General features: G+C 28.2%; 3 protein-coding genes across 4 annotated transcripts; 2 read left to right on the top strand and 1 right to left on the bottom strand.

Moving 5' to 3' along the window:
* The first annotated feature begins 6,926 nt into the window (after nt 1-6,926).
* Nucleotides 6,927-8,791, top strand: LOC108685404. Its single transcript, XM_018190176.1, has 4 exons — nt 6,927-6,951; nt 7,028-7,173; nt 8,229-8,489; nt 8,609-8,791. The coding sequence occupies exons 1-4, from the start codon at nt 6,927-6,929 to the stop codon at nt 8,789-8,791; spliced, it is 615 nt and encodes a 204-aa protein (XP_018045665.1).
* A 5,241-nt stretch (nt 8,792-14,032) lies between these two features.
* Nucleotides 14,033-15,285, top strand: LOC108685402 (ribosome maturation protein SBDS). Its single transcript, XM_018190173.1, has 2 exons — nt 14,033-14,339; nt 14,655-15,285. Exons 1-2 carry the CDS (start codon nt 14,209-14,211, stop codon nt 15,283-15,285), a joined length of 762 nt encoding a protein of 253 aa, XP_018045662.1. The 5' UTR covers nt 14,033-14,208.
* A 549-nt stretch (nt 15,286-15,834) lies between these two features.
* LOC108685403 (cob(I)yrinic acid a,c-diamide adenosyltransferase, mitochondrial-like) lies at nt 15,835-18,056 on the bottom strand. 2 transcript variants are annotated; one of them, XM_018190175.1, is made up of 3 exons: nt 17,862-18,056; nt 16,824-17,190; nt 15,835-16,079 (listed from the first exon to the last, which is right to left on the bottom strand). In XM_018190175.1, exons 1-3 carry the CDS (start codon nt 17,978-17,980, stop codon nt 15,852-15,854), a joined length of 714 nt encoding a protein of 237 aa, XP_018045664.1. In that variant the 5' UTR covers nt 17,981-18,056; the 3' UTR covers nt 15,835-15,851. The 2 variants fall into 2 exon arrangements, with proteins under 2 accessions (XP_018045664.1, XP_018045663.1); XM_018190174.1 differs by having other exon boundaries at nt 16,824-17,193; nt 17,862-18,055.
* Nucleotides 18,057-20,051: the final 1,995 nt, after the last annotated feature.

Genomic DNA, 20,051 nt, shown 5'->3' on the forward strand with positions numbered 1-20,051 from the left:
CCAGTTTTTTCGACGCGGGATTCGTACGCTACCCGAAAGATGGGAGAAAGTAGTGGCCAGCGATGGACAATACTTTGAATCATAAATGTATAACCAGTTTTTTACAATAAAGCCTCGAATTTCGAAAAAAAACGGCGGAAGCAAAATTATACACCTAATAATATATTTATATATAATTATACAATTATATAAAATTACATATAGTTTTATATAATTTTATACAATTATATATAAAACATTTTTTTTTCAGAGAATTCTAATTATTATATACGCATTATTACTACAATTATATTATTATATAGAACATATTAATACATTAATAATAAAAAATTTAATACTTGACTTTTTAAAAAAATAAAAATTATTTAGCAAGAAAGATATTCTTTAATAACGAAAAATGCGACTTTAGTACGTTTGAGATATAGAGATCATAATATAAGAATATAAGGTGTACCATTACGCATAATGGCAATACTGGAACCAATCAAATTTTGGCCTCTATGCACTTTCCTGTGTATAATAGTGCTAGTAAATTAGAATAGCTAATCAAATTTTGGCTTCTAATTCACTTTCCTATTCTACATTCTCGAATGGTACATCTTGTCTTCTTATGTCATGATAAAGACACTTCTGAGCCAAAATGTTACGTGAGCGATTGGTGGCTCAGCCACTGAGACTCGAGCAATAATAGCTGAAGACTTATTATTGTTCTTTAAACGAGGTGAAAATTATGAAAGTGATTGAATTTATTAGAATATTTATAATTTCATTGATTAATACCTAGTGAGTTTGCTTATTTTTGTATTTAGAGATGCTATAACAATATTGTTCGTTTTGTCTCGGGGTCACTCCGAATGAACCCACCGTATGATTATTTGAGATATAGGATTCACACTACGTACGACATCCATCATACGACATCTGACATCCATCGTAACAATAAATTTATATGTATATGTATATTTATATACATTTTATATAATAAAATATGATTTATAATCAATATTTAAATTTAAAACTTAATGTTTACATTCGTCAACACGTTGTTTAATCTAACACGTTGTTTCGATTTTAGACTCCAAATTACATTTATTACTTAGCATTTACATTATTTATAAAAATATGACGATACTGCATAATGAATCAAAGAAGAACAGAGATGATAATGTGGTCCTCCCACAAAAATAGATTTAAAAAATTAGTTTTGTTTTAATAACACAGTATTTTATTTAAAAATTATGTATTTATTTTTAAAAAAGCATAAAACTTCGAAACTTTTACACTTTTAAACTAAACTGAATTATTGAAAAAGAAAGCTTAAGACTTTTAAACTTTAAAATCAACTTTTAAATCAAATGTAAATTGTTAATTAGATTTTTTGTTTGGTTGTTTAATTCTTATCTAAATAAAATTGAAAAGCTTTCCTTATAAAGCTATAAAATATTGAAAAAGAAAGCTTAAAAGCTTTTAAACTTTTAAATGTAAATTGTTGATTAGATTTTTAGTCATTTAGCTTTTTATCTAAACAAAATTGAAAATCTTCTGTAAATAATTGACAGAGAAAAATATATAGGGCGCTCCTCTTCTCGATCCCAAGCCTGATCTCTTCTCCGAATTGGTAGACTTTCATTCTGAGCCACACAGTCTTGACGCTGATGTGTCATGATGATTGTTGTTGTGTCTATATCTAGTAAATTTCTTACACTTATAAAACTAATAAATAAAATAAAAAACTTTGCTTTTTATAAGGTTATTTGCAAAAGTCACAAATATAGTCTTCGTTTTCAACTCTAGAGCAAGCAATGTGTGCCCACATTTTATACATTATACATTGAATCCATGTCTCTCCTTTAGTCATCCGAAAATGATCCATAAAAGAAAATACAGGCATCTTCTTTAGTAGAACAGCTTCATTAAGTGGAAGTTCTGATGGAAGTTCAGAATTCACAAAAGAAGTTAGATTCTTTATTAACATCCTCCGAGTTTTCTTTTTTTTCTACATTTCTTCACATTCCTTTTGGATGGTACAGAATTCTTTGGTGTAGTTTTTTCATATCTGAATTATTTAAGGTCATAATGTTTTCTAATATGAAGATTCTATAATGATTGCTGCCTGTGAAAATTTGTAGACTCAAGTAGATTTTCTTGATTTAATTTGTGAAATTAGTCATATCTCTTTAGGCGATACGGAAATTGTTATTTGTTCTGTCTTACAATCTTTAGAGTAACTTGGTTGTATAAAATTTTCTTCTATTTGCTGATCATGATGCTTCGTAGTAACAATTATCTGTTTTGTAGATGACATAGGATTTGTAGGAATTTCTTTTACTGGAATGGATGCGATAAAATCACTATCCGAAAAAATATGCGGATTAAATGGATAATTCTAGTAATTTTAAAACCATTAGCAGTGATTAGATCTGTTTGACATTGAAGATAAGCTCTTCCCAAAAGCTCAGCTATGTCATACAGTCTCACTGATCGTTTATTCTCACGTTGTCAAATATGAATATATTCACTATAATATTATTTGAATGGTCCCATGAATGTGTGATCTAAAAGCTGCATTTTATGTATAGTATAAGATGGTATGCTCAAAATAGTAACATAATTTTTGCGTGCAATATCCATCATGTCTAAGTTCCTTGTATAAGAGTAATGACCATCCAAAATTAAAAGAACAAGAGATTCTTTTGTAGGATTTGTCTTTTTGATAAAATGTTAAAACCACTCTGTAAAAAAATGGATTTCCATCCAGATAGACATATACCAATATATCCAATAGGTGTACCTTTCATTAGAATATTTGACATATTTTTACAGGGAAATATCAGCATTGGTGGGATAAATATTCCTTCTGCACTCATGCAACAAATAACTGTAATGATACAGCTTCTTTCTACAGCCATAAGCAAATCAACCTATATTCATCAGACAAAAATACTGTTATAAAGTCCTCTTATAATAGAAATAAAAGAACTTACTCTATATATAATAATAACATATCTCTTTTTTTTCTTTTAGACCTTACGTATGGAAATTCACTCTATAGAGAATCCAATTTCATCCACATTAAATATACGATCAGAGTTATAGTTTCTTGTATATATTTTCCAAAATGTTATAAAATGCAGACATAGATTCTTTATTAAAACCTGCCACTTTGGAATATGATGTACTACTTAGTTTATGAATAGTTAATATTGGATGTCTTCTTATAAATTTGTCAAACCAAGCTCTACCAGCTTTTTCATTATGTCCAAAAGGATGTTTTAACTTATTTCTTATAACTAATTGGTAAGCCATGTTTTTCACATCATTTCTTGTTAAATCATAAAATCGGTTTTCCATTTCCAATAAGTAATCAACTAACTTCCATTTCTGGAGATATTACTGGTTTTCGTCCTCATATTTACACAATCTTTTGGTGGCAAGTCACTCGCAGGCAATCTCCGAAGAGTGGTTCTGGGAACTTTAAACATATTTGCTGCTCTTGTGTAGCCTAATTTATTGATTCTTACACAAATAATGGCTTCTTCCATGCGTTTTGGATTCCACTGATTCCACATCTTTCTTTCCTTTTTCTTATAAATACGCTGTCTTGGCATATGTCTGTCATACAAAATAATGATATAAATATTTACAAAAAATAGAATATTGTAGAATATATGCATATACGTACAAATCTTGTTATTATAGTGAAAATCTATGAGTAACGTGTATATTAGGTTATAGGATAGCAGTAGTTACAATCGATTTATCGAATAATGACTTCGATATGAAAGTATTGAACACGGAGTAATAGAATTCCAAAAAACCATATAATAAATTTAAAAATAAAATTATGAATCCGATAACTCGGATAATCTTCGTATTACCTCCTGTATTACCAGATCAAATTTATTGATTTTTATAACAAATAAATAATTATCCATTAAGTATTAAGGTTCGTTAATTGATTATTTCTTATAATTTACATAATTCATCTTTTAATATCTAAAATTTCGAATTTGACACCTTCAAATATATTCTGAAATGTATTAACAATAAAAATCTATGGCATACATAACCTAAAATATAAAATTTCAATATTATCGATGTATTTTGCAACATATATCTTTACTACAGGAAGTCAGTATTACATCACCCTGCAGCATCCGTTTCACCAGAGTTGTGTTGATTCCTACTCGAATGCTACTCGAAAATTTTATCCTTATTCACTGAATATTAAACAAGGATAACGCCATACCTGGGGAGCACTCGGGTGGGAATTTGAACACGCCCTTATTCATTGAATATTAAACAAGGATAACATGAGGGAAACATTCAGATGGGAATGCGTTCCCAGTGCTCCGATCTGTGTGATTTTTTTACTGTCCCAGATGAATAAAGTGACAATTGGAACGTCCCATGGAACACCGAAGAGGAATCTGAATATTCTTTAGCTGGATATATTCGAGTGGAGAATCCAAAAATGTCTATATATCTTAAAATAACTTTATTATGGGATGTCCAAATAACATTCTTGAGATGTTCAATATGGTGACATAAATGAGAGAATATATTTTGAACATCCAAGGACATTGAATTGTTGCATGGGTTGGTATATTATTTCATTTATATCCTCAATTCTGAATGTTCATGAATATTCTTTCATTTTTTATTTTTCATAAAAAAATTTTCTTTCTGATAAGAATTTAGTTATGATAAATCATAAATGATAAATCAGAATTACTTCATTCGTATGTGTCATAATTAATGTGTCATAATTAATGTGTGGCATAACGAAATTTCATTTTTGTCAATTAAATATTATCAGAATGAATTTTTATTTCGTAGGGTGTTTCTGATCACCCACAATCGGGACACTACAAAAATAAGAATTTTCCTATTGAGCCTAATAATTTTTTGATTTTTTGGTGTAATTAATTAATAAATTATTTTTTTAAATTATTTATAACAAGTTTTCATTTTATTATATGCATAATATGGCTCATGAATTATATCATTTGTACTTCGCTGTAGCATTTTCACTTATAATTGCAAAGGCGAAGTGTAATTGAGTTATAATCTCTTATTTGATTTCTACTAAATTCTTATAAACTATAGATGAAAAGATACTACAGCGAAATACAAAAGATATAATTGATAGAGCCACGTTATGCATACAAAATAGAAATCATTTTGAAAACTTCCCGATCAAAAATTTTTCATGAATATATATTTCAAGAATATATATAAATATGTATAAACATACATAAACATACATACATAACACGCATAAATATTCATAAACATGTATAATTATATATGAAATATATCCATGTTCATACATCCTTTTTTCTTTTGTAAATTTACTTTTTAGTGTAATAGAAATAATAATGGTAATATGAAAACATTCAAAATAATTAACAAAATAACTTTCACTATTTATTTTAGAAAAAATCAAGTTTGAAGAAATGTAAAAAAATTACTTATATACAATTATATATAAAATTATGCATAATTATATATGAGCAATTTTTTTTACATTTTTCCAAACTTATTTTTTTCTAAAACAAACAATGCGAAAATTATCCCTTTAATTATTTTTTATGTTTTCACATTACTGTTATTATTTCTATTACATTAAAAAATAATTTTACAAAAGAAAGAAGGATGTGTGAACATGTATGGACATATATAATTATACATGTTTATGAATATTTATGTGTGTTTATTTATACATATTTATACATATTTATACATATTCATGCATGAAAAATTTTTTACCGAGTTGTTATAAATAATGTTATAAATAATAATATTAAAAACTTAATGTTATAAAAATGTTATAAATAATAATGTTATAAACAATTTTTAAAAATGGTTTATTATTTAATTTATGCTATGGATCAAGAAATTATGGATTAATAAATAAGCTCGATAGATTCGAGAAAATCCTTAATTTTATAGTGTGTCCTGATTGTTGATGATCAGAAACATCCTGTATATAGTATGATATTCTATTCACAGTCTACATAATTTCATCACTTTTCAGAGGACGCTTTTGAATTTGAATAAAATCTTAATTGTCCTCCTCAAAGAAGAAAAGATAGGTCTCACTACTGCACAGAAGCAAGGAAGATGGATTTGATGTATTTGAAGATATTGAATATCTTGACATAGAATTCAAGATTTTCTTAACACTCAATTGAAAGCAACTTATATCCTCTTTTTGATGAAAGTCCTGATCATAAGCAACAATTAACTGTAAATGGAGATTTTATAAGATTTAATGTAAACTTTAGCAAATTTGTATTCTTAAATCTCTATTCTTTGAAATATGATATTCTTTATATTTCCAAATTTTTACTCTTTGTAAATTACTTTTACTCTTTGTAAATTTTATTCATTTCTATTGTATTCAGGTGATATTAAAATCTTTTTTATTCACAGATGCGAGATATGACACCCCTGAATTTTGATTGCTTAAAAGACGAAAAGTTGAAATTTATAATTGAACGTGATTATAGTGTTTTATTATTAACCCCATAGCATATACAAAAGCGTAAAGCAATAAAACGTAAGCAGTAAATAAATTGGCCAATCACAATAGAGACCATAAGGCCAATAGCGAATCCAATCTTATGATTTTCTTACCGTTTGCGTTTTATTGTCTTATGTTTTTGTATGTGCCATGGACTTTAGTATATGATTCTTATGTTTTTTTTTATAATCTAATAACTTTCTATAATCTTAGCAAAAATTCTTCAAGTAACGATAATCTGCAATCATTTTCTTTCATTTTTCTTCTCTTTTATATCATTATCTTAAAATTAATTTATGTCACACCTTTAATACAAAGAATGACGTATAGTTTCCTATTAATGATTTTCTAGTGATCTGTAAAAAGTTATAAATTAACAAGAAACAAAACATAGAAAATGGCTGAAATAACATTCCCAAAAGGTAAATGCATTAATGGTATATCAAATATTATACTCTCAAATGTATTATTATATTTTAATTAAATTATAATGAACAGTTCATCGACAATCATCTCAGAATGCTCTTAATCCGATGCTTGTGGATATATCGAAAAAAATAAATAAATCCAAAGATAAATTATCTCTCATTCCACAAAACCGACAGTCGCAAATTCAATTGGAAACACCTACAAAGAAAAAACGTGTATGTACTTGTTTATGATTGTATTGATAATGATTGTTAGGATATAATAAAAATATTTTAAGTATGATATAAGAATACAGGGTGTTTCGCTTCCAATATGCATGTTGACGACTAATCAGAAAATTAATCTAAAATATTAAAATCCAATATAAAGCCGTTATTAGAAATTTACTATCAATAAAAAAAATTGTTCCAAAATTATATTTGACTGTCATTATGCGCAATGAAATATGTTGTACTCTTACATCATGATTTTAAGTTCATAAAATAGAAGGCAAACGAAAATGTTTACCATGACATAATGGCTACAAAAAATTTTTAGAAATTGAACTATTTTTACATCATTTTCTTTTTTTTTGTTTGACAAATTATTTAGTATTACTTTTTATTTATTTAATTTTAAATTCTAATTCTTTCTATATATACAGAATGTCTCATAAGTTTTGACTAATTGCTTTTGTGTAGAAAGAGTGGACTAAACTGAGTCGAAAAATTCTTTATCATTTTGCAATTTTCGCAATAATTAACAAGATATTAATTATAAAAATTGCCAAATATTGGTCTTGAATAATTTTTTACTCAAATATTATAAACTTTATAGAAAAACTGCAACAGACAAAAATCATTTATTTTTTTCTCATAGAACTCTAAGAATTTTTTCAGAATTTTTTATCAACTTTTTAGTACTGCATTTTCTTACTTTTACTAACATAAGAAAATACGATATTAAAAAATTCTGAAAAAATTCTCAGAATTCTCTTTATGAGAAGAAAATAAATGATTTTTGTCTTTTACAGTTTTTTTGTAAAGTTAATAATATTTGAGTAAAAAATTATTCAAGATCAATATTCGGCAATTTTTAATAATTAATATCTTGTTAACTATTGCGAAAATTGCAAAATGATAGAGGACTTTTCGACTCAGTTTAGTCCACTCTATCTACACAAAAGCGATTGATCAAAACTTACGGGACATCCTGTATATATAGAAAGAATTCGAATTTAAAATTAAATAAATAAAAAGTAACACACACATATATGTATATTATTTTACAGTTATCCTTTGAGAATGCAGCGGCAAGGATTGAACTTATTGCCTCTCTAGAAGATATGACAATATCGTCTTTTGAATTACCTGTGAAAGAAACAACAATGTTAATTCCACAACAAACACAACTGGATATAGAACTGGAATCAGCACATTCAAGCTATTTGATTAAAACGAATTGGAAGCAAAGTAAAATTATTGACAGAAATATTGCTTTAACTGACAAACAGCTCTGGAAATGGCGACGAGATGTAAAGATTCATTGCAAGGTTCCTAAATTATATAAATTTGCAAAAGATGCATATACAGACTTATAAAATTCAAAAAGAAAAATTTTAATCAAAATGAAGATTTAAGGATTCTGAGTAAATTTTTTCATTATCTTTAGCAATTTGATAAAGCAACAGGACATTTGACATCTGCAAGAAATCTTTTCAAGCAGCCTTCATACTCACCTAAGCGATGGAACGCTAATTTACGCAATCTTTTTGCCGATCATATGATCATCCCACAAGTGACCATTTACGAATGTAGACAAGGATGTCACACCTGCTGGATTTACACAATGTAGGTCTATATTTAGACATTTATTAACTATTTACTTTAATGCAAAACTTTGAATAATTTTTATATTTGTAGTCCAAGAAACAATGCGTATAGAAAAGAAAAATTAACAGGCTAAATCGTCTGTAAGATTTAAGTACAAAGTCTTCAAAGACAAATATCGCAATTGCTGCTGAACTGGTAAACAGTATTATGAATATTCTGCTTATGTCAATCATTCATGAAACGATGAATAATGGAGAAATTATTAATCATTATATTCAATTATTTAATTGTATTCGATATTTCAATTTTTTAATATTTTCTCAATTTCTCAATAAGTATCGCTTCAATGTTTTGAACAATATTTTCTATTCTTTTAACAATATTCTCAATTTCTTATCCTAATACTTTATTATCATTAAATAATATTATTTTAGTTACATTGAGCAAAAGTTAGATCAAGAAAAAGTACCACATACAAGTAACATTGTGATAAAAATTTAAAGATATAAGAACTCTTCTAGAAAGACAGCATTTCTTCGATATCTATTTTAGAATCTCTTGCTATTTATTTTGAAAATGGAAAGAACTAGTCATAACAGTATTCCAAGTATATAAGCAAAAATGTTATTGTAATTTTTAGTAATTATATTTTTTAGTAACTATATTTCATTTGTAACATACAGGGTGATCTATAAATGCATATCAATGCATGTCCAATATTTTTAGGAGGTAAATCTATATACTAAAATAAGTAAAAAGCGTTATATGAACATATGTTCTACATACTTTAGTTTTCAAATTGTAGATAAAATTTTTAAAAATGTCCAGAATATTCGCCTCGTGCGTTAATAGTGTCAACACATATTAGGCCGAGATCAGACTACGCATTGAAGATTGAGGTTGAAGATTGAAATTTGACTAATGAGGACAAAGAAATTTTAGTTTTCCTATTATTTTAATTGGTTAAATTTCAATCTTTCAATCTAAATCTTCAATGCGTAGCCTGATTCTGATCTAAAACCTTGTGTCCACGATGCTCAACTCAGTCCGAATTCTCGATTCAAGAAATATATAGCCAATCTTGCCGGTTTTTCGTAAAAAAACTGTAAGCTGATTGTACACATATTTCTCGATCCGAATTCTCGTCAGTAGTAATCAGCTTACAATTTCAGTAACAATAGATTTTTTTCGGAATTAGGTTGTTAGTCTAATATTTTCTAATTGTAAGTCTAAGGGATCTATACAATATACTTATATCCACTGATATATAGGACCTATAGTTTAACGCCGGATTCGAACGACGTTTGGTGATCAAAGTGTACCTGGTCGCAGGTGAGATTGCATTCAGATCTACAAATCGCGAATCAATCGCACTGAGCGCATCAAGCCACTCGACGCTTCGGAGAGCTTATGAAAAAAAAGAATTATACAATTCTCATATAAGACTATTCCTAAAAATACAAATAATCTATTAAGGATTATTATCATCCATAATTTATTATATGTGTATTATTGTATATATCCAAACAGAACAACAAGTTATATATGATATTAAAATGTCAAAATGATTAAAAGTCATTTTTTAATCATTTCTCATTCATTTTAATGTCATTTTGATGTTATTATGACTTGTTCTGCTTGGATGCGTGTGTATGTGTGTCTCTCTGTATGTAAGTCTCTATATGTATATCTGTGAATGAGAAAGTATCTAATAAGAAAAGTCTATAAGATACAAAATAGAAATGTTGAATGTTACAATGATACACATTATCCTAATTGAACATCATTATTGTATGTGATTTATGTCACAATGCGTTTTAGAATGTTTTACACAATTATACTTATTTATAAATTTATCTTAAAATAATCTTATCCGTATAGCAAAAGCATTTTATTTGTAAGGCCTTACAAAGGCATTGTACTTCATTAGACAAAAGGAAATATCAATATACCTATTCTCTTTAGCTGAGATTCTTGCAAGGTTTAGCTTTTTTTCTTTTTTCTCTAAAAGAGTGAAAGAAAAGTGAAAAGAAAAGGATAAAAAATGAATCATGCAAGAACTTTAGCTAAAAAGAACATCTAAAATAATGTTCAAGCATTAGAGCCTTAGCATACAAAAAATTTAAGCAATAAAACAGTAAGCGAATTAATCAATCACAGTAGAAACTATAAGACCATAAGCAATAAGATATTGATAATTAAGCAATAAATATTGATAATATTTGTTATTAAGGCAATGATCACACTAAAGAATTTCTCTTAATTTCTAGTCGATCACGCCTTTATATGTAATCTACAATGGCAGTAGAAATAGTGGATAAGGCTATACCATAAGAGTAAGAAATCAACTAATTACAATCAATTATTCTTCTCATTATAATTGATCAATTTCTTATTTTTACAATCTCATCAACTATTGTTACTACCATTGTAGACCACGCATTACGTTATGGCTTTATATCTCTACTGTGATTGTGGCCAATTTACTTACGTTTTATTACTAAGTTTTTTTGTGTATCATGATTTTCAATTGTTAATATATCATCTTTAAGATGCAATGTCCTCTATCGATAAGCTAAATTAATTTTATGATAATTACATATTATTATTTTAACCAAGAAAGATTAGAATCTTTTATCTAATCCTCTTTGATTTCAAGAAAAGTTTAATGCGTAATATTCTCTTATCATAAATTTATTTTTACGAATATGAATTTATATAATATTATTTATTTTTTTAATAATTGACATAGCAATTACAAAAATATATTGCTTTTCTATCTGTTGTAAAAATTGATATTTTAATAAGAAGAAAAGAAATATGAATGTTCGTGTTTTATGTATTTTTAATAAGAAAATATTTGTTCTGTCGTTTTAATAAAAAGAAAACGACTAATTGTAAGATGTTCTATGTATTTAAAGAGATTAAACGTGTGCGACACCGTTTACTGACAGCTCAGCGTGCGTTCCACTTACACAACATTCACGACGCTCATGTCATCCTTCTTATTATCAAATATTAGACAAAGATGGATGATACACGGAAGTGTTGCGACATTTAGTGAAACGTACCCTCAGGATAGTTCCTTCATCTGACATATTCCGTCAGATTCTAAAATATAATCAGATCAAAAAGCTCAGTGAGCGATTATCGTTCTGAATGTATCTCATATTTGTACAAATATTTATGCAAACATCGAAAACAATAATAACGTTTTTAGCGCTATTGAAATATAAAGATAATAAATATCTTTAAATATGAGTTACTTCCTTTTATCTCTCCTGGATAAACAAGGTGGATAAAATTAAATTGTTAAAAATATATTGACAGAGTCTCGACATGTTCATTTATTGACACTTAACTAATCATGTGTACGATAACCATATTTTCTTCATGAAAATAAAGGACAAATCTGAAAGTTAGGGCTTTGTTCTTACATGTTTTCAAATCAGTTTTGTGACTACCAAAAATCTATACATTATAAAATTTTATTGCTTAATATAATCTAATTGAAATAATGCGCAGTTTTCTAATAGTTCGAAATTGATTCAATTGTATTGGAACAAACTCTTAATCTGAAATAATAAAAGATTTGAAATAATAAAAAATGAAAGCAACTTTAGTTTGAATAAATTTAATTTTAAATTTAAGAAATATAATTAACAAGAACAAATTGTATTTACATGCATGAAACTGTAAAATATTTTCCATAAAAATTTGCTCATTAATATAATGTTAGAATGCTAATTATATAAATTAAAAGAATTTCCCATAATGTCAAAATAAAGAATAGTAAAGGATATATAAAGGAATAATATTAGAAAACAAAGGAAAATTGAGTTTTGAAGAAATAAATAAATTTAAAAGACAGCAACTTAAAATAAAGGATTGTCATTTATAATGAAGGATGTATAATCATTATAACCATGTGTCATCTATCAGGAATTTTGTTGCTCCTCTGTTTTAGCCATAAAGAAATGCCATATATTCATTATATTACATATACTAACTGAAATCCTAATAGTACAGATCTCCAAAGATCGTTTTAAAGAGGATATCCCTATGACTGCGTTCGTTTTGGTACTCACAACGCTTGTAATCATAAAAATTATTCTTGTTTAATATTTAATAAACAAGAATAAAATGACTTTTAAAGCATCATGAGCGCTAAAGCAAATAGTCTAAGTCTTAAGAATGTTCGCCAAAACGTCCCTCGAATAAAGTGTGCTATTAGAGAGAGGAGTCAAAAATCTTAATAAATTGATATTGCCTGCCATGATTTTGAGTTATCTATAAGCACTGTTTACTACGCCAAAGTTCTCATTTCAGCCCTTGTTTTGTGTTTTATTGGTTTACAACTCTGGTGAAAATTTTTCTTAGAATTTCTCATATAATTTATCAGAATTTCTATCTATATATTTTTGTAACTTTCTCACATTTTTTATAAATTGGAACATTTCTCAGAAAATCTACATCTTTTCTCAGAATTTTTCATATATGTTAATTATTCGAAATATTGTAAAATTTCCATGATTTTTTGTAAGTATAAATTCTGATGAAATGTTACAAAATCTAAAAAATTTAAAAATATTTTTAAAAAATTATGGCTTAAGAAATTTCAGAATATTTCAGAATTCATTTGTATAAAAAATTCTGAGAGAAAATGTAAATTTTTCAATATTTCTGAGTATTTCTGAAAAATGTTCCAATTCGTATAAAAATTATGATAAAATTTCTACCAGGGAATTTCGAGTTATTTTCACATTATTAATAACAAATATCTATATAATTATATTTTGCAATTTTTATTTGTCATTTATCTTAGTCTTGCTTAATGTAATTTAATAATCAGATGAAAAAAATTGTAATACTTATTAAAGAGATGTAGGGAGAAAATCAAATGCAATAACCTACTGTTACCCGATGCTAAAAAAACGTATTTGAGAAAGAGGAGACAAGAGAGAGAGAGAGAGAGAGAGAGAGAGAGAGAGAGAGAAAGAGAATATCGAAACAAAAATCATGCTAACTGAATCATTTTAGCTACACTTTCTGCACTTGACGTAAAGTAAACACGCCTTATAAAAACAAATTGAAGCATTTACATGCTGAAAGATGTTATATATGAAGTTATTTAAATGCTAAAACACAATGTAAACGTTTAAATCGATTAAATATTTGATGTCACATTAATCTATTATTTATAATTTTTTTTTATATACTCGCGTCTCCAGCGATTCAATTGATATTGTATCCCATTGCGTGCATAGTTACATGTGTATCGGTTCTATCTTAACTTGCAAAACAATGTGAAACGTTTTCTAAAGCAAAGCTGTATTTTAAAAAAAGGACACTATAGTCGATTGCGTATTTCACCGTAATCGTTTATCGAAAGCGCTTCAGTTATCTGAGTTTATCCCTCGAGTCGAACTCGCTGCAAAAATGTCAAAGATATTTACGCCGACGAATCAAATAAGGTTAACGAATGTAGCCGTTGTTCGCATGAAGAAGGCTGGCAAGCGATTCGAAATTGCATGCTACAAGAATAAAGTAGTGTCTTGGAGAAACAAATTGTGAGTTTATTCTTGCCACAATGATCTGCCAGTTTAACCTAATTTACAATTTCTCAGTTACTTATTCATATTAAGTACACTGTTTTCTAAATAATATTATTATCTGTTAAATCTCCTCAATAATTATATCTTCAAGATTTTTCTCTTTTATTTTTTAAATAGAAATAAATCATCTTAGAAGCTTACTAATTCAACTGTCAATTTCAATCGTTTAGAAATTTTCTAATCTGCTGTTTTATTCAGAAGATTCTTTTTGTTCCCAATGTGTATATAATTCAATACTTATCATTTATTTTTCTTTAAAATATATTTCAGAGAGAAGGATATTGACGAAGTACTGCAAACACATACAATATTCACCAATGTATCAAAGGGTCAAGTGGCGAAGAAGGAAGATCTCATGAAAGCTTTCGAAACTGAAGATCAGACTGAAATCTGTAAACAAATCCTTGCCAAAGGCGAACTTCAAGTTTCTGATAAAGAGAGACACTTGGCATTAGAATCCATGTTCAAAGACATCGCTACGACAGTCGCCAGTAAGTGTATAAATCCGGAGACTAAACGTCCATATCCAGTTACCATGATTGAAAACGCCATGAGAGACGAAATACACTTTTCTGTCAAACCTAATCGAAACGCCAAGCAACAGGCACTGGATGTTATCTCACAATTGAAAGAGGTGATGCCTTTGGAACGTGTTCAAATGAGGCTCAAAATTGTTATTCCAGAAAAAGAAGCTAGGAAATTGAAGGATAAAGTTGTTAAATTTGCAACTAAAATGGAAACGGAAGAGTGGGATAATGGATCGTTAACAATAATTTGCTTAATTGATCCAGGTCAATATAGAGGAATAGATGAATTAATACGATCAGAAACAAAAGGCACTGCTTTATTGGAATTAGTTAATTTAAATGAAGTAGTCGAAGGAGAAGAACTCTTAACATAAATCATGACTGGAATTATTATCTTTTTAAACACACTGTTATGAAGAGATTCGTATTTATTAATTATAATTTATATATTTAAATATATGTTGATAATATTGTTATAACAATATGGCTAATAAAGTAATTTGCATTTATATTTACAAGTTGAATTTAAGTAAGTTATCTACATGCGTGTCAACAGTATTTTTTACCAATATCTTACACTATTCCTATTGAAAAATGCAATAAACATTTTTGATTAAGATTAAGAATTACATTTTTATTTAACTTAATTTTATTCTGTTTTAAATTTATTATATTTATTGCAATTTTAGATATGTAACACATATCCATTCCAAAAATGTATGTGACTACTACTTGATAAACATCAAGTATAGACAAACATTTGATAACAAATAATATTAGAATTCTATATTTTAATTATTCTATATTTATTTATATTTGTAACTACTGTGTTATATGTATGTGTACATATGTGTGTATGTGTGTGTGTGGTTGTGTGTGTATTATATTTGTTTGTGAGTGCAAAAAATTGATACCTACAAAAATTTGTAAATCAGTCCTTTTATTTCTCATCCATCACATCCGCTCGCGGAATATAAATATTTTCCGTACGTTGATCACATTTGGCCGCAATACGTGATACTGTTAGAAGGAAATCCGATAATCTATTTAAATATGTTTGTGCCTCTTTATCTAGGGCACCCTCTCGTACTAATGTTGTGATACTCCTCTCAGCACGCCTGCATACCGTTCGTGCAACATGCAGAGAAGCACAAGCTTTTCCACCGCCCTAGTTTTGAAACATTAAATAGAATTGGAATTGACTTGGAAATATGTGTCTATACAGGATGATCTTTAAATATATTGCCAAAATATTCAAAGAATTCCTTACAGTAAGATCAAAACTATAAATTCAAGATGAAAATTCCAAAATGATATCAAAAGTATCGGCAAAAATTCGTTTTTCCAAAAACTTCGAAAATCATTGAAGTTATTTTAACAAAATTTTATGTTTCAAAGACAAATTTGGTTCACTCCTGATTGAATAAAAAAAATTATAACTCCAAAATATGAACTTTTATGTCCTTGAAATATATATAGTTTTCAAATTAATGATGAGAATGATTTTAAAATTTTAAATTTAATAAAAAATAAACTTTTCTTTCAGTTTTGACATCTAGTTTCTTTGAAACTAATAATGAATTCGACTGGACACACTTATATATATTAAAATTGTTGTACATTTATTTAATTTGTGTAAAAGCAAATATAAATATTTCGAATTATAAAATACAAATTTTAATTAATAGCGCTATAAAATATATTGAGGATTTCATAGCTTAATTTTTATGTTTGTATTAAACATATATTTTTCATATAATTTAATTTGTGTATATGACTTTTCTCTTATAAGTCATTTTGGATATATGATCATACAGTTTTTCCTGAATCACAAAGAGAAATCATCTTTAAAATCTTTTAAAATACTTAAAGACCATGTTGTATACATAAAAAATAATATCTAGGTAATTACTGGAATGATGTAATCCTCGGGAGGAGGGAGCTGATTCGCGTATTCGAGAATCCATTCTTCCAAATCTTTGGTGTGTTTGTTTTCAAAGGACTTAGTCTTTCCAGGCATGGACTTTGAAATGGCATGATTCAGATCAAACAAGATCATTTGTACTCTTTTGAGCTTATCAACATATGGATGCTCAACTTTGCTGTCACAAGCGAACTCTCTCGCCAGTCCTATGTAAGACGATAACTCGTCAGTCGCCCCCAGAGCGTTGAAGATCATATCATCCTTCGGCTTTGTGTCTCCAGCATCTGTGATTGTCATTCCAGAGTCGCCGTCTCGCGAAAACACAGCTACCTCAGCCACATTTGATGTTGTAGTACTTCTACAACGATGTCATCATGAGTAAACTAACAATTATGTTATCTCAATATTATATTTCCTCTACATAATGCATACAGTACATTAAATCTGATTTAAGTCCAATTCCAACGTAGATTAACTTTAATCTTGGTTCAACTTACTCTTTGTCTTTTTCTAATCTTTTAGAACTAGAAAAAGATGAAGAGTAAGTTGAACCGAGATTAAAGTTAATCTACATTAGTAGAAATGGACATTATTGTCTATCAATAGCCCATTTCTACCAATGTAGATTAACTTTAAATTTAGTTCAACTTACTCTTTATCTTTTTCTAATTCTCAGAACTAGAAAAAGATGAAGAGTTAATTAAATCGAGATTAAAATTAAACTATATTGATAGAAACGAGTCAATGTAAGATTAACTTTAATCTCGGTTCAACTTATTGTGTTTTTTTTTTTAATTTTAAGCATTAGAAAAGGGACTTAAGGCCTAGTTCCATCAGTGTAAAATTAATTTTAATCTCAGTTTAATTTATTCCTTATCAATTTCTAATTCTCAGAATTAAAAAAAGATTAATAGTAAGTAAGTTAAATCGAGATTAAAGTTAATCTTACATTGGTGGAACCGGACCTAAACGTAGTATATTTCTAGCATGGCATTTTGAGGTTATAAAAAATATTTGAACACGTACTTATGTTTCAAGGATATACACTGCACTCCGTTCTTATATACGACAGTGGAGTTCCTCCACAGGACTTTAATCAGTTTCATCTCTCGTGTCACTCGCGGTTTAATCAATCCAGTTAACATACTTCACGCGTAATCCTCGATCGTCGATCGCTAGTGACATCGACCGACGCAAAATTAGCGAGCTACGAAATAAAGAACGTTCGTATATACAGGTCTCTAAATGTAAAGACAGATCCCACGCACATGTATGTCGTATGTGGGATCCAGTGAAATTTTACGAAAAGCAGATAATGACGCGGAAAATGAGAAAATAGAAAAATAAGTATATTATCGCGTGGGTCTGCAATGTCAGATTTCAGCTCATTCAGTTTAGACTTTACAATCGTAAAGAACGCACTCTATAATCTTCAATGAATTTACGACAATCCCGCTTTGAGAACATTTAAAAAGTAAATACATCATTGGCTTGATATAATGCAAAATTAAATTCCGCGCGCAGAATACGAAACTTATGATTTTAGCTTGTTTTATTAGCTGAACTTCTTACAATGTTCATTTTTTTGCTCTTTTTCTCTGCAATGTGGGAAGAAGAAGAAAATATACTGTGCAAGAACTTTAGTTAAAAAGAACAGACTTATAATATTCTTGCGTAATGTAAGGTCGAAATCAGACCACGCATTGAAGATTGAAAGTTTGAAATTTGACCAATGAAGACAAAGAAATTTTAGCTCCTATAGTTTTGATTGATAGTCTGATTCCGGCCTAAGAGGCTGCGCACAATGAAAGGAAAAAAGAACAGAGAATAAGAATTTCAATCTATCAGAAATCATGTGCAATTTCCGATAAGTTGAAATTCGTATTCTCTTTTGTTTATATTGGCTGTAACCGTATGCCGTATACCGTAATCTATAAAAATTGATCAATCACTTTCGAATATTTCCTTCTAATCATCGAATGAGAGAGGAATACTTGACTATGATTAGTCAATTCTTGAACAGATTATGGCTAATGTAAACGCTCCCTAATATTCCCGTAAAATCTGTTCTACAATTGCGTAAATGCAATTGTAAGTGATCATAGTTGTAAAAATTTACCAATTACAACTGAATACTGAGAAGAATATTTATACAATTGATTGTCAATTCTTACAAACTACACTTATGTAATTGTAGAATGTGCTTAAAAAGGTTTCTATGATGAATGAGAGTAATATAAAATCTGTTTTTTATTCCTACACTAGAACTTTTTCATTTTCGACAAATATCAAACATATACAATATAATAATGATTTGATTTCTATAGTTTGCCTTATCAAACATATATCTTTCTCATTTTAAATTCCAAAAGTGCTTGTTCTTTCACAGAAATTAGATTAATGACAAAGAAAAACCTAAGAAGAAAACCTAAGAAAGACTATGCCAGTCTTCTTCCTGTTACCGTCGAAATCATCCGTACATCCATTTTCAATTTGAATAGAACTACGTGACTACATACATTGTCTGACACTATTGATAAAATTGTATCGTTGAAATTAGATGTGATTCGTCTCTGTACTAAATCCTCAGGACAGAAAGTGCAGACTATCCATAAGACGGATAGTTTAATGGGTCCTTGAACGAAAAAATTTTTATTTTGCATGTTCTACGTACGTGGGTCGTTGATAAGTTTGGTAAATTTCCATGAAATGGCGCTACAATTCATTTGATGACGCGACGTCTCGAAAGATCCACTCTTCGAATTCCTTCAGGTCAAATTTCAGCCAAAAAGGACGCATAGTTCATGTTTGGTAGTCATTTGAAGTAGGCTGTTTCAAAGTCTGCAAAATACTCATTGACGGCGACAATAATTTCCTCATTTGACGAGAATTTTTTCCCATCGAGCCAAGTTTTTAAGTTTGGGAATAGAAAGAAGGGAAAAATCAGAGAATAGGATGGATGAGGAATCAATTCATAGTTCAATTCGTAGTTCATCAAATGGATTGTAGCGCCATTTCATGGAAATTTACCAAACTTATCAAATGACTCACATAAATAAAAGTTGTTGAACTTTAATAATTGAAAATTCAATTAAATTAATTTAGTGAATTTTGTCTTATAATATATCTTACAAAATTCCGTAGTTATGTTTCTTTATGCAAATTTTCAGCTCGTTTTTTTTTTACCAAATATAATTACTAGTATATCAAAGTCTC

This window comes from Atta colombica, unplaced genomic scaffold, assembly GCF_001594045.1.
Source record: "Atta colombica isolate Treedump-2 unplaced genomic scaffold, Acol1.0 scaffold153, whole genome shotgun sequence".
Taxonomy (NCBI): domain Eukaryota; kingdom Metazoa; phylum Arthropoda; class Insecta; order Hymenoptera; family Formicidae; genus Atta; species Atta colombica.

Bases quoted from the DNA above. Each gene is read 5' to 3' on its own strand.
- LOC108685404 (XM_018190176.1), top strand. From the start codon at position 6,927: ATGGCTGAAATAACATTCCCAAAAG. The intron at 7,174-8,228 runs GTATGTACTTGT...ATTATTTTACAG, and splicing joins CACCTACAAAGAAAAAACGT to TTATCCTTTGAGAATGCAGC. The intron at 8,490-8,608 runs GTTCCTAAATTA...CATTATCTTTAG, and splicing joins ATGTAAAGATTCATTGCAAG to CAATTTGATAAAGCAACAGG.
- LOC108685402 (XM_018190173.1), top strand. From the start codon at position 14,209: ATGTCAAAGATATTTACGCCGACGAATCAAATAAGGTTAACGAATGTA. The intron at 14,340-14,654 runs GTGAGTTTATTC...AATATATTTCAG, and splicing joins GTGTCTTGGAGAAACAAATT to AGAGAAGGATATTGACGAAG.
- LOC108685403 (XM_018190174.1), bottom strand. From the start codon at position 17,980: ATGTTAACTGGATTGATTAAACCGCGAGTGACACGAGAGATGAAACTG. The intron at 17,194-17,861 runs GTACGTGTTCAA...ACATCGTTGTAG, and splicing joins TGTATATCCTTGAAACATAA to AAGTACTACAACATCAAATG. The intron at 16,080-16,823 runs GTAATTACCTAG...TTTCAAAACTAG, and splicing joins CCGAGGATTACATCATTCCA to GGCGGTGGAAAAGCTTGTGC.